General features: G+C 35.5%; 1 protein-coding gene across 4 annotated transcripts; it reads right to left on the reverse strand.

Annotated features, from left to right (window-relative positions):
• Window positions 1-1,164: 1,164 nt before the first annotated feature.
• LOC146899694 (DNA topoisomerase 1 alpha-like) lies at window positions 1,165-13,267 on the reverse strand. 4 transcript variants are annotated; one of them, XM_085738686.1, is made up of 17 exons: window positions 13,203-13,267; window positions 12,412-12,724; window positions 11,616-12,312; window positions 10,957-11,151; window positions 10,280-10,360; window positions 8,632-8,691; window positions 8,408-8,502; window positions 8,142-8,298; window positions 7,920-8,045; window positions 6,578-6,658; window positions 6,330-6,420; window positions 6,111-6,244; window positions 2,263-2,331; window positions 2,069-2,158; window positions 1,839-1,942; window positions 1,590-1,758; window positions 1,165-1,384 (listed from the first exon to the last, which is right to left on the reverse strand). In XM_085738686.1, the coding sequence occupies exons 2-17, from the start codon at window positions 12,705-12,707 to the stop codon at window positions 1,316-1,318; spliced, it is 2,514 nt and encodes an 837-aa protein (XP_085594812.1). In that variant the 5' UTR covers window positions 12,708-12,724; window positions 13,203-13,267; the 3' UTR covers window positions 1,165-1,315. The 4 variants fall into 4 exon arrangements, with proteins under 4 accessions (XP_085594812.1, XP_085594813.1, XP_085594809.1 ...); XM_085738687.1 differs by lacking the exon at window positions 8,632-8,691; XM_085738683.1 differs by having other exon boundaries at window positions 11,616-12,724.
• Window positions 13,268-14,830: the final 1,563 nt, after the last annotated feature.

Raw genomic sequence — 14,830 nt, forward strand, 5'->3', positions numbered from 1 at the left:
TTGTCCAATGGCAGGCCTCTACAACAGCTAGATGTCAACAATACCTTGAACGATGGGTGACCTTGATCAGACTGTTTATATTGTTCAACCTCCAGTTTTATAGAATGCTAATAAATCTCTTGTTTTAAAGCTGAACAAAAGCACTCTATCGGTTAAAGCAAGTACCTCGTGCTTGGTTTGTTATGCTTTAGGGAACTCTCATCAAATTTGGATCCAGGCCTATCAAATTTGATCTTTCACTTTGTTTACTCTAATAATGATATAGTCATCCACGTGTTTATCTTTGTTGATGACATCACTTTCACTAACAACAATAGTTTCTTCCTTTATGGGTATAGAGGTCAAACACTTACCTAATTGGTCGTTCCTTCCCACTTAGGGTATATATCTGAGACCTATCAGCAAAACTAACATGCAGGAGGCGAAGTCTCTTCCTTCTCCTATGGTAAGCACTAAGCAGGTTGTAAGCTCATTTGAGAATCTGTGTCCAATCTCTCCTCATTGAGTTGGTCATCAAATTCTCAACTCCTACAATACTCGGTGACAACATGTGCACTATACCATTAGCACACAATCTGGTTCTCCATGCTAGAACAAAGCATAACGAGTTTAACTTGTTCTTTTAAAGCAAGGTAAAAAATAAAATCAGTCGACCTGCCTACTAATAACACAAGCCTTGCCTAATATTTGTTTTCCAATATTATATTTTATTTTCTAGCCAACCTACTAGTGTCAGAGAGGCTAGTAAGGGTCGCAACATCAAGGTATATATGGTGGCCACTACCATTTCTCTCCATTTTAACATTGCAAACAAAAATCACAAAAACAAACAAAACATCGTTACGCCCACAACATAAGGAACAAATAGTGTATACTTCGATTTTTGTATACCTGACTCCTCTAAAAACATAAACCATGTATTTATTAGAGGTTAACTTGATTTTTAAAAGACAAAATCATTATAAAATTATGAAAAAACAATGAGAAGTTATGTTATTATTATAACTTACGAGACAATATAAATGATTATAATAAAATTAGTGCATTGTTATGATTAATTCACACCGCAAAATCCATAACAACCGAATTCGCAAAATCTTAATGTGATCACGACCATTATTTAAACCCTTGTTTGTCAAGGAAAAAGTGTTTGGCAAGCAACTCTTTGTCACTCATTGTTAAATAACAAGTTCGTCATTCTATATTATTTAATTTAAGTAACATCAACAGTTGAAATATCTTCCACAAAAAAAATAATGAATATTTCATTTTATCCTTTATATAAAATAAAGAAACAACTTTCATCTCATAGATCTCAGAATCTGAAGTAAGGATCTACATCCATCGCCCAAGCAAACTTTTCCAGCAGAGTTTTACTGAAAATCTGAGGATTTCAGGCCCCAAGCAACAAGAGCATGTTAGCCACAAGCCAATCAAAATCAAGCATTAGAGTAAGACTAAAAATCTGTGAATAGTTTTTCATTAATAGCAGGAAAATAAATATACTTCAGGCTCATTCTTTATCAAATTTGATTAAGAGAAGAATACCATAATCAAATTTTGATCATAACAAGTGAAGAAGTCCAGACCTTTTCAATAGGAACCTCATGCCGCTTGCACCAGGCAACTGATATCCTGGGATCTAGGTAGTTAATCTTGGATGTGCCAAGTGCCACAGTTTTTAGATCTTCTTTTGTATGGATATCACGTTGCATTTTCTCAATTTTTGAGCTGGTTTGAGCAATCTTTTTCTCTATCCTGTCGGTTACATAAATCACAATCACACACGACACTCGATAAATATAATGTGTAAAAATGCAAGGGAAGCTATATATTACGCTTCGGGATTCAAATTTCTTTTGTTCTTTCCGTCCAAACTCTTCAGATATGGCTTTTCTTTTCTTGCCCTGTTCAAATTTATTTTCAGCTCCTTCAAATCAGCCTACAATTAAAAGGTAAGTCAGGTCCAAGCATATGTTTACATGTCCTATAAAAAACAAAAAGAGCCAGTGACGAGAAATTCATCCACACTCAGGTTTCCAAATTCTAAATATAGTATAATTATTACCTGAAGTTCATCAATCTTTTCATTCAACTTCGAAATTTGGGCACTGTGAGATTTTGAAACACTACGCTGATGATTACAAATGATTGCAACCTGTTACGAAAAAGACACATCAATGCAACCTAGAAAACCAGGAAAATACACAACAGTCCGTGCACATTAAATGAAGGAATCAAAAAGGAATTTTTGAAAACTACCTGTTTATTTGCACGCTGATAGACACCAACTTTTTCTGCAACATCTCCATCTTTAGTTTCCTTATTCAACTGTTGTAACGTAATTCAAGGAAAATTAAATATAGGAGTCCTAATTACAAGACAGGATAAAATCAAGAAGAAACCTTTAATTTGATCTTATAAGATTGAGATGTTGCCACAATATAGTGACCCTTTAATATGTGAAGGGATATTTTAATGACAAAAAATCTTTAGAGTACCAAATTAAGATTTTGTTCTAAAAGCAAGGGTTCCCACATCTTCGTGAACGGGTGCGGGTAAAGAAGCTAGTTCATGAGAGTAGGATTCGTTTTGGAACTTGGAATATAGGTACTCTTACGGGTAAATCTATGGAAGTAGTAGACACTATGACTAGGAGGAGGATTAACTTTATGTGCCTACAAGAAACGAAGTGGGTGGGGAAAAAGGCGAGAGAATTAGATAGTTCAGGATTTAAGCTTTGGTACACGGGCGAAGTTAGATCGAGAAATGGGGTAGGCATCATTGTGGATAAGGAGTGGAAGAAAGATATTGTGGATGTTAAAAGGATAGGAGATCGGATTATAGCCTTAAAGTGTGTAGTGGAACAAGACACCTTTAACGTAATTAGCGCTTATGCACCTCAGGTAGGACTAGAAGAACACCTTAAAGTAAAGTTTTGGGAGGAGCTAGAAGGATTAATTCAGGATATTCCATTAGGAGAAAAGATTTTTCTAGGAGGGGATTTGAATGGGCATGTAGGGAGGGTTTCGAGAGGTTTCGAGGGCGTGCATGGGGGGTATGGTCTCGGGGAGGTAAATGCGGAGGGAAATTCCATCTTAGATTTTTCATCGGCTTTTGATCTTACAATAGCAAATACGTGTTTTAGGAAAAGAGAGGAGCATCTCATCACTTACAAGAGTGGGGCCTCTTGTTCTCAGATCGATTTCTTTCTCATTAGGAAAACAGACAGGAAGATCTGTTTAGACTGTAAAGTCATACCGGGAGAGGGCTTAACTACCCAACATAGAGTAATGGTGATGAATGTAAGGGTTAAGAGGAGGGCAAAGAGAAGAGACCGTAGCGGGGCTCCGCGAATCAAGTGGTGGCATTTAAAGGGTGACAAACAAAGGATATTCCAACACAAGATATTAGAGGGAGGTTTCAGGCAACCACATGGAAGCGCTAATGATATGTGGGAGAGGATGGCTCATGAGATTAAGAAGGTGGCAAAAGAGACATTGGGAGAATCTAGAGGTTTTGGACCTAGGGGTAAAGAATCTTGGTGGTGGAATGACAGTGTTCAGAGTAAAGTTCGGATCAAGAGAGATTGTTTTAGAGATTGGTCTAAGTGTAAAAATGCCGAAACTTGGGATAAATATAAGATAGCTAGGAAAGAGGCTAAGAAGGCGGTGAGCGAAGCGAGAACTCAAGCATTTGAAGGATTATACCAATCTTTAAGTACCAAGGAGGGGGAGAAATCTATATACAAGCTTGCGAAGGGACGAGAACGAAAGACAAGAGACCTGGACCAAGTGAAGTGTATTAAGGATGAAGAGGGTATAGTTTTGGTGCAAGAGAGAGATATTAAGGATAGATGGAAGAAGTATTTCCACAACTTATTTAACGAAGGATATGAGATCTTACCAGACTCTAACAGGTTAGACATCAGAGAGGAGGACCGAAACTATAACTATTATCGTCGGATTCAGGAGCACGAGGTGAAAGAAGCGTTGAAAAGGATGAGTAATGGCAAGGCAGTTGGGCCGGACAACATACCTATCGAAGTGTGGAAAAGTCTTGGCGATAGAGGAATTGGGTGGCTCACAAAACTTTTCAACGAGATTATGAGGACGAAGAAAATGCCGGACGAGTGGAGAAGAAGCACCTTAATTCCAATCTATAAGAACAAGGGGGATATACAAGATTGCGCGAATTATAGGGGAATTAAGCTAATGAGTCATACCATGAAGTTATGGGAAAGGGTAATTGAGCGAAGACTAAGAAAAGAGACTCACGTTACGGATAACCAATTTGGTTTTATGCCTGGGAGGTCGACTATGGAAGCGATCTACTTACTTCGACGCGTGATGGAGCGATATCGGACGGATAAAAAAGACTTGCACTTAGTTTTCATTGATTTGGAGAAGGCGTATGATAGAGTACCTAGAGAGATTTTGTGGAAAGCCCTGGAGAAGAAAGGGGTGAGGATTGCCTATATTAGAGCTATCCAGGATATGTATGAGGGGGCTTCGACTAGTGTGAGGACGCAGGATGGGGATACCGGAGATTTTCCCATAACAATAGGACTGCACCAAGGGTCAACCCTAAGTCCTTATCTTTTTACTTTAGTTTTGGATGTACTGACGGAACACATCCAAGAGTTAGCACCGAGATGTATGCTTTTTGCAGATGATGTAGTCTTGCTTGGTGAGTCGAGGGAGGAGTTAAACGGGAGGCTAGAGACTTGGAGGCAAGCCTTAGAAGCGTACGGTTTCCGCCTGAGTAGAAACAAGACGGAATATATGGAATGTAACTTCAGTAAAAGGAGAAGTGGGTCTACCTTAGAGGTGAAAATTGGAGATCATATCATACCCCAAGTTACACGGTTTAGATATCTTGGGTCCATAGTACAAAATGACGGAGAAATAGAAGCTGATGTACATCATCGTATTCAAGCTGGGTGGTTGAAATGGAGAAGAGCCTCAGGTGTTTTGTGCGATAAGAAAGTACCACTTAAGCTGAAAGGAAAGTTCTATCGGACAGCAGTCAGACCGGCAATGTTGTATGGTACGGAGTGTTGGGCGGTTAAGAGCCAACACGAGAGTAAAGTAAGCGTAGCGGAGATGAGGATGTTGCGTTGGATGAGTGGTAAGACTAGACATGATAGGATTAGGAATGACATCATTAGAGAGAGAGTGGGGGTAGCACCTATAGTAGAAAAGTTGGTAGAAAATAGGCTTAGATGGTTTGGACATGTAGAGAGAAGACCCGTAGACGCCGTGGTAAGAAGAGTAGATCAAATGGAGGAGAGTCAGGTTAAAAGAGGTAGAGGAAGACCTAAGAAAACTATTAGAGAAACCATTAGAAAAGATTTAGAGGTCAATGAGTTGGATCCAAATATGGTTTTTGATAGAACATTATGGCGGCATTTGATCCATGTAGCCGACCCCACTTAGTGGGATAAGGCGTTGTTGTTGTTGTTGTTGTTGTTCTAAAAGCAATAAAGCTATACACCAAATCACAACATTTTATATAGAAAATATCATAATAAATATTTCTCTAAATTTGAACACGGTACATGTTTGGTATGTATACATATTACCTATGAAGCCTGGATACTCCAAAATGGAGACGTACCCGTATCGGATACGTATCAGATACCGATACTCCACGGATACTCGTGGATACATACCCAGAAAGTGTCTGAATTAATTATTTTAATTTTTAAAAAATATTTGATCAGATACTTCCAAATATGGTTTTTGATAGAACATTATGGCGTCATTTGATCCATGTAGCCGACCCCACTTAGTGGGATAAGGCTTGGTTGTTGTTGCCGTTGTATTTGATCAGATACTTATAAAGACACAATAATATATTTCATACTTGCCTTTTAAAGTAATAAAAAGTGTTTAATAGGGTGTACCTTAATTCGTGCCCTTTTATAGCACAAATTAGCGGACTAAAATTTCCATATGAACATGCACGGATCCAATGGTAATCTCAGTCCAAATTTTAGTATGAAAAAGGAATTAATTGAGAGCACATCAAAGCATAGTAGAGAACAGAATAATCTCCTTTTCATGGCAATGTGAATCTATGGGCATTAATTTCAAAGCACTTTTTACCATGGCATCCAAAGTGAATGATGCATTGAACGTGCGGAAGACTTTTGCTGTCAGGTTGGGCATGAGCTCCTTCAGATGAGTATTTAGTTTACTTGTATTCAGCTGGTCAAAAAGATCATCACCAGGGCGTTTATCTGATAATAGAGAAAAGCGGATGCTTAATAGCCTCACCTCAGTCTCATATACACAATATATCAAAAAGTAGAACCAGTTTCCCACCTTTTTGGAACATCAAAATGGCATTATAAACAGGAAGCTCCACCTCAACTGTATTTTCATACCTGATTGAATCTTTACCAAGGAAGTCAAACTGGCATTAAACCAGCAATGAATCATGATTATTATCACCCTAAGTAACAATAAAACTAGGCAAGCAAAACTTTAAAAAAATCACATGTAAGGAACTGCAATTCATCCTCGATCTAAAAAACAGACAAAAAATTAGAAAGATATGTAAGTTCAAATACCTTCAATTTGTTGTGGCCTTCTGCAGTCACATTTTCTACTTTTAACGTGCAACAACCAACCGTATCTGCTTCTTCATCATCCTGAGCAAATGTAAATAAGAAACAACTATATTTGAGCAACAACAAACAAAAACCTTTTCTACTAGGTGACGTGAGCTTCAAATACAATAAATCAACAAACAGAAACATAATAGCCGTTTAACTGGTTAAGGAAACTGCTGCAGTAAAGTAACAAGACCAGAAAGCAAAACTAACTAACAAAATTGATCATACTTGCATACCTAGAGAGATTCATAAAACAATCCTTCAATGTTTGAACACCTACGTGACAAACTACAAGACTTGTCTTTTACTCCCTCCGTTCCTAAATACATGTCACAGTCAACCACTTCACACATGCTAAGACACAACTTTGACCATTAATTTTTTTAATTATCTCTAATAAAGTATTATAAAAATTTGATATTTTAAAACTATTCATTGACACAAATCGAACAATATCTTATATGTTAACATTTGTATTTATATGTTAGTTAAAAAATATGGTCAAAGTAAGCTATGTGAATAGTGCACACTCTCAAATTGCGACATGTATTTAGAAACGGAAGGAGTGATAGATAACAGCTGCAGCTTGTGCTATGTTTTCCCATTCATGTTCAGAATTCCAGAAAGATGGTCAAACAGCAATTAAACAGCTACAGCGTAACAGAGACAGGCCACTAATGTATGACATTATTTCCCTTGTTTGTGCGTAAAGGCCTTATATATTGAAATTTAATGCAATATAAAAAATAAATTTTAGATACAACAAGCAGTTGCTTGTCTGAATAAGCTACAAACAAAGCTATCCTGGCATGACATGGGAGAATTAAAAACAATTCCCCACTATCTCACCCATTCGATGCACCAACTGTAAATATGAATTTATGAATGTTGACACGTACCTTGCGCAACAAAACAAACATGATATTGTAAGGCTTATAACATAACTGGATATTGTAAGGCTTATAGCATAACTGAATAGTGACAGTTGTATTCTTATAGTGACACTGGGCTGCCCATTTTTAGTGTAGATCAATCGAGTACAAATCCCTCAAGACACGTTAAGAAAAAATTGAAAAATAGTCTGCCTCGCTACTTTTCACAGCTCTTCAAAACTATAGCCAATTTAACTTAAACTAGCAAGTGTTTAGCTACTTTGACTTACAAATTACATATGCAGTCACAAATTAATATGCCTTAGCATGTATCTATCTCTTTTCGCCCATCTATATGTTATCTGGAGATGGGTGATTTATAGTGAAACAATAAGCGATTATATCTGCAGATATTATATTTGTACCTTCTCATTGCCAGCCCTCAAAGCTAGTTTATCAATGAAATAAGTAGCAACGGCTATTTGCTTCTTAGTGATATCTTTGCTCGCGAAACCTTTCGTATATGCGGCCCTGATGTTCCCTATATAATTCTGCAAACAGTTGTCAAGGTATTCCATAATTAAACAGGTTTATTTAAATATCATGTGAAAATGCAGAATTAATAAAATAAACAAAGTGGAACACACCTTCAACATCCTTGCTTTCTCATACTTTTCCTTGTCGCTCTGCCCTTTCCAGGAACTACTAGCTGCCAGCGACACATATTTGATTAACGTTGTATTGATTGGGTCATACCATTTGGCTAACCAGGCACCTGTATCATCATGTATTATCTCCTTCCAGCTGCCGAGGCCACAAAAATCAATGATTTCAGAAGATAACAAGTACTTTCAATTTGTGGTATTATTTTCTTTCAAGACCTGTTCGCCAAGAAAGTTTTAAACAACGGTACCTTTCACCAGGAATAGGACATTCGGGAACTGGTGCATCCTTTCCAATATTAATTATGACATCGTTTGGACCGATTCGTCTTTTCACTTTTCCCGTCTAATAACATCAAGTATAAAAACTTGTCAAATACTGGTAAAAAATATTAAGATGCATAGATGTACGAAAATTGTTCTATCTGAAGTCAATTTGCATGTTTTTGATTCAAATAACAACAATCATAACAACCTTGGGATGCTCTCCACGTCCAAGGAACAATCCTGGAGGTTCAACTCTAAAATTGCCAACCTAAAAGATTTAACGAAAAGAAAATTAGCGAAAAAAAAAAGAGCATCCTAGAGAAAAATTGAAACTAACAGTTTCCCAAGGACATTTCAAAGGTAAAAAGCTTAGCTTGGATAGAGAAAGGTAAACAAGAGAAAAGTTCTAAAGTAAAAAATCATAACCACATAACCCGGCCAAGTTCCATAACGCACAAGAAAGTGATCCAACCAAAATAAACGATAAAAAACAGATTATTTGTTTAAGATAAACCATGTTTCAAATATATGAATAGTTATTTATCTCACCCTAAAAATTGAAACTAACAGTTTCCCAAGGACATTTCAAAGGTAAAAAGCTTAGCTTGGATAGAGAAAGGTAAACAAGAGAAAAGTTCTAAAGTAAAAAATCATAACCACATAACCCGGCCAAGTTCCATAACGCACAAGAAAGTGATCCAACCAAAATAAACGATAAAAAACAGATTATTTGTTTAAGATAAACCATGTTTCAAATATATGAATAGTTATTTATCTCACCCTAAAAGAAACGGTCAATTATTTTGTTTTCCTACACATGTTTAAACATAAACTTTGGGTTGGCCTGAACTGTATTCTATGGGATGCTCGGTGGAGTATTAAGCGGTTTGGTTCTTCCCCCTTGACAGCTATCTTTTAAGGGAGGATTCCCCAAGTGCTGAGATAATTACCAATCAGTATTAAAACTAATAGTCATTGGCTCAGAAAGGGATGCCTATAGAGGGGCTAGACCAGAAAAGCCAAGTAAAGTGTTGTGGAGTGCAGCTTCCAGGGTGTCGGCTCTCAAAAGCGATGGAGTGCTTAAATGGCTTAAGTTATTCACCTTTATGAGTGAGCGTACCCCATGTGGCAAAAAAACACAAATTCTTGGCCATGCGGCAAAGAACACAAATCCTTGGCCAAAAGAACCCTTATCCCTCCAACTTCTGCCTCCACCACCTTGTTTGTTTGTGCTACCCAAACTACCTAGAACCCACCTCTTGTTTGCACCTTTGCATAGCCATCTCCATCCGCACTTGACACAGATATAGAACTTTAAGCCGGCTTTGGGTCGGGCCTAACCAAATTCTTTTTTTTGAACAAGGAGCCTAACCATATTGTACCAACAAACTAAGACATATATGTCAAGAAAAAAGTGTTCATACGTGAGAGTCATCCCTCATCTTACAAGTAGGCTTTGTAGGAATGAGTTAGGCACGAACCAAATTCTATGACTCACGATGCCGCTGATTAAGAAAGTTGCTGAGTGATTCATTGACAGACAGAACAAGAATCATATTTAAAAAAAATAATGATGATAAATGAAAAATAACGATTTTGTGTTATTTGAGAATATGATAATTGCAGCTCCTCATCTCGATTTACTAACCAGAATCAAATGACAACAGCAGTAAAGGGTAAGTGAATCCAACTTAGATAATATTGACTCTTAATTCATGGAGCAAACTAATTAAAGATAAGCTAAAGTATGTTCACAAAGCTGGACAAATTCTAAGGCAAAAACAGACATCATTTTTTTTAAGAGATACGAGGGAGAGGTTTTGGTTGGGCAGAGAAAGAGGGAGAGAAGACTAAACCTTCTCTTTAACACCATCAACAATAGCCCACATGTATTTCTCTTCTTGTTTCATCTTCTCCTCCCTTAGGGCCTTCTTCTCCTGATAGACATAAGGTAAAAGAGGGTCAATACTTGAGCATAATAAATGAATAAATGCCACTAATGATCACATCTCAAGCTAACTATGAAAAAGCCTCCCAAAATACATATACATGCATAAAGGTGTTTATGACTGTATTAAAAGCAAAAAGCTTCAGAAGCATGTATGAAATGGATGGATACGCACCCGACACGGATACAGCAATGAAATGTGTATTCTTGTATCAGAGATTAAGAATTAACACATGACAAGCTTAAAAACTACACCTTGAAACATCTCACAGACTTGAAAATGCTACGTAATTTTACTTTATTTATTACTAATTTATTGAAGTTTGGTGCTATACCATATTTTGCCTGTCACGTGTTTTACAGGCCTAAATATTTTGTCAAATCCAATGTAGAATCTAAAAGTTTGACATCCATGATTTGGAGATACGGAACTAAAGCAGCTAAATGAAAAATATAATCTATAAAAAGCAAATCTCTGGTGTGATACTAGAAGCACGCGCAATATCTACTTAAAAAACAAATGATGCTTTGAGATTACAATTTCTATTCTACCATTTTGAAATGAAATCATATGAAACAACTTACCTCTGAACTCATTTGTTTCTTCTTATCCTTTTCATTCTGGCACCAATTATAAATCGGTGTAAAGTCACAATCTTCTAAATTCTGAATCACGTGATTTTTTCCAAGCATCTTCCGCCAGTCGTTCCAAAAATTATATTTGAATAATTCTTTTTGCATGTGATCTGTATCTCGCATGAGTGCAAACATTGTGGCAACCTGCACGTGCATTGCAAGTTCATAATATTATCAGACACTCTAGTTTTTAACATGAGAACTCTCACATGGAAATAATTGACTCAAAAATTAAAAAACAACATAGAAAAAAAAAACCCTTAGGATTTAGAAAAGGCCTAACTCAACCGCACAAAACCAACTTGTAAGGTAAGAAAATGTATCACTTACAAACACATTTTCAAGATATATCATATATCTCGAATGTGAGACCCGCTCAGCACACCTCTCGCACCCATGACTGAACATGATAGGCCCTAATACTAAGGATATGGACAGAGCCTAACTCAACCCCACAAAGTAAGCTTTTAAAATGAGAGGAATATCTCCCCGACTTATAAACACATTTTCCAAATCCAATGTGAAATTCTCAACAAACGCAAAACAAAAAAGCAAGAGCAAACAGTCACTCAAAACCATGAAAACATTATTCATAAGGGAAATCCTACCTCCTCTTGTTCAGGGGTCAGAGATACTGACTTCCCCTTATAGAGAATCATTACCCCGTGGGGCTTGTAAGGAGGTGGAAAGACGACACCATTGTGAGCCAAAGTAGTCCATTTTTTCTGACCATCATCGGAGCTCAGTAGAAGTTCAGTAGATTCGGAATGTACTGATTTATTGGCTGATTTTTTGAACTTTGCCTTTTTCTTAAAAGATGGAGCAGCAGCCTTATTGAGTTTATTGACCTTCGCCAACTTCTTTGAGGAAGATGATTTATCCACTAGCGTGACGAACTTGTTCATTCTTTGGCAAAGAGGAATATCATCATCATCATCATCATCCTCCTCTTCAACTTTCAGCTCGGATTTAAGCGATACTTGTTTAGCATTAATTGATGAAGCTTGATCTGAGAGTTTTGGCTTTTTACATGAAGAGTGTAAGGAGTCAATTTTATCTAACAGCCTCTTAACAGACAGAGTAGATGTCCTTTCCTGTTTAATAATAGCATTAGGACCATATTTCTGAACTTTGGAGAGTGGTTTATTCAGAAAGATCCGAGCTGACAGAGGAACATCGTCGTCGTCGTCGTCATCAGAAGATTTCTTGAGAACATTAGGAGTTGCTTTCTTAGCATTGTCATTGTTCACCTTCATCCTAGCACTCAATGGTATATTATCCTCCTCGTCCTCAGAATCTTCACATCTGTTATTTTCCACCTCAGCATTAATGGGAATTTTCTTTTCTAAAAGAGACTCTACTTTATTTCCTAATGATAGAAATTTTGAATTTGCAGAAGGGGACCCTGTATAAAATTTGAGATTTGATGTTGATGCATTTGAAGATTCTACAGCAGCAGCAGATGCCTTAGCGGATGGGACAACCTTACCATTTTTTGAGCAAGAAATTTGGCCATTTGAAGAAGGCACGTGAGAGGTCTTTTTGTATGATTGTCCACTGTGACTAAGAGAAGTTGACTTCCTAATATCTGAATGCAATTGAATAGTCTTGGATGCTGATCTCCTTTTAAAAGTCATTGGCCCATCTTCATCATCAAATTCGTGTGACATATTAAACATACCAGAAGCCTCCACAACCATTTATCAGAGGGCGTTTTCTGGAGGGGAAAAACAACAAGTTATAAGTTCAAGGCAATTAGTAGGCTAAAATGACATAGCAATTAGCAAGTGTGTGTTTACACCAGTTTTGTCAATTGCAAATTACAAAAAAAATAAAAATAAAAAAAATAAAAAAAAATATATATTGTGGTTTGTTCAAATTCTGATTCTCATATATAAAATGAATTTAGAAAAAATTAGAATCCCCAGTGAATCAAAAAGAACGCCCAAACAACCAATTATTGATCCACAGATAAGATTACTAGGATTCATTCAAAACGAAAAGAACATGCAGAAATCGACAACATAAATATTCTACAAAAATGGAATAGAAATCTGATAGGAGCTACAATATCATATCAGAAACAAGGCCTAAATCTAACTCAAAAACAATAATCAAATAGAACACAGAGATCGAAATTCGCTCAGGAAAAAACAGAAACAACACAAAAAAAAAAAAAAAACCGAAAGACTCACCACGGCGGAGTGGTGGCCGGAAACTATACAGAACGCGGTGGTTCTGGGTGGTTAGGGTTTGAGATCGATCTATCTATCTATTTACCATATGTAAAAACAATCTACTACCAAAATTACTTAACTACTCATGCCTAATTTTCTTGCAAACTTTTTCCTCCTTTACTATATATAAAAACAATATACTACCAAAATTACTTAACTACCCATACCTAATTTTCTTCTAAACTTTTTCCTCTAAAACTTACCAAAATTAATTAAATACTCATACCTAATTTTCTTGCAAACTTTTTTCTTTACCATATATAAAAACAACATGCAAACTTTTTCCTTTACCATATATAAAAACAACATACTACCAAAATTACTTAACTACCCATACCTAATTTTCTTCCAAACTTTTTCCTTTACAACTTACCACAATTACTTAACTACTCATGCCTAATTTTCATGCAAACTTTTTCCTTTACCATATATAAAAACAACATACTACCAAAATTACTTAACTACTCACACCTAATTTTCTTCCAAACTTTTTCCTTTACAACTTTAGAGTTATTTTTGTCAAATCCACTATCAAAACTCACTTTACTAAAACCCACTTTCTCACATTTCTTTATTTAATAATAAACTTTTTCTCTCTCATCTTTCTTTATTTATAATAATAATATTTTCTCTCTCATCTTTATTTATTTAATAATAAATTTTTCTATTACCTTTATTTTTTAATAATAAATTTTTCTCTCTCAATCTCACTCTCCTCACTTATCTTTTTCTTACCAACTTTCTTCATTTTTCATTTTCTCTCTTCATTTTCAACTCAATTTTTCTCTACTAATTTTCAGTTCGGTATTACTAACAAGTTTTTTTTAGAAGAAACTAACAAGTGTTGTTGTTATAGCAGAATGTGATTTTGTATTTTACGATAACACTATTATATAATACGTTAATTATGTTTTTTCACGGGACGCATATTAATATCTTTCACACTCAAACATATTAGTAAATAAAATCTATGATTATTTTTATTTATTAGCTTTTTTCATTCGTCAATACTAAAACAAGAACAATATTATAATATAATATGATTAATCATAATTCAACTTTACAATATATAAAAAAGAACATACTACCAAAATTACTTAACTACTCATACATAATTTTCTTCCTTCCTTTACAACTTAGTTATTTTTGTCAAATATACTATCAAAACCCACTTTACTAAAACTCACTTTCTCATCTTTCTTTATTTAATAATAAACTTTTTCTCTCTCATCTTTCTTTATTTATAATAATAATCTTTTCTCTCTCATCTTTATTTATTTAATAATAAACTTTTCTCTCGCCTTTATTTTTTAATAATAAATTTTTCTATCTCAATCTCACTCTCCTCACTTATCTTTTTCTTACCAACTTTCTTCATTTTTCATTTTCTCTCTTCATTTTCAACTCAATGTTTCTCTACTAATTTTCAATTCGGTATTACTAACAAGTTTTTTTTTAGAGGAAACTAACAAATGTTGTTGTTATAGCAGAATATGATTTTGTATTTTACGATAACACTATTATATAATACGTTAATTATGTTTTTTCACAGGACGCATATTAATATTTTCCACACTCAAACATAT

This window comes from Medicago sativa, chromosome 8, assembly GCF_051527215.1.
Source record: "Medicago sativa cultivar Bolivia chromosome 8, Bolivia_mono, whole genome shotgun sequence".
NCBI classification, from domain to species: domain Eukaryota; kingdom Viridiplantae; phylum Streptophyta; class Magnoliopsida; order Fabales; family Fabaceae; genus Medicago; species Medicago sativa.

Coding starts and splice junctions, on each gene's coding strand:
- LOC146899694 (XM_085738683.1), bottom strand. CDS start 12,707: ATGGTTGTGGAGGCTTCTGGTATGTTTAATATGTCACACGAATTTGAT. Junction 2,159..2,262: donor ATCAGCGTGCAAATAAACAG/GTAGTTTTCAAA, acceptor TTTTCGTAACAG/GTTGCAATCATTTGTAATCA. Junction 1,943..2,068: donor AAAAGATTGATGAACTTCAG/GTAATAATTATA, acceptor TTTTAATTGTAG/GCTGATTTGAAGGAGCTGAA.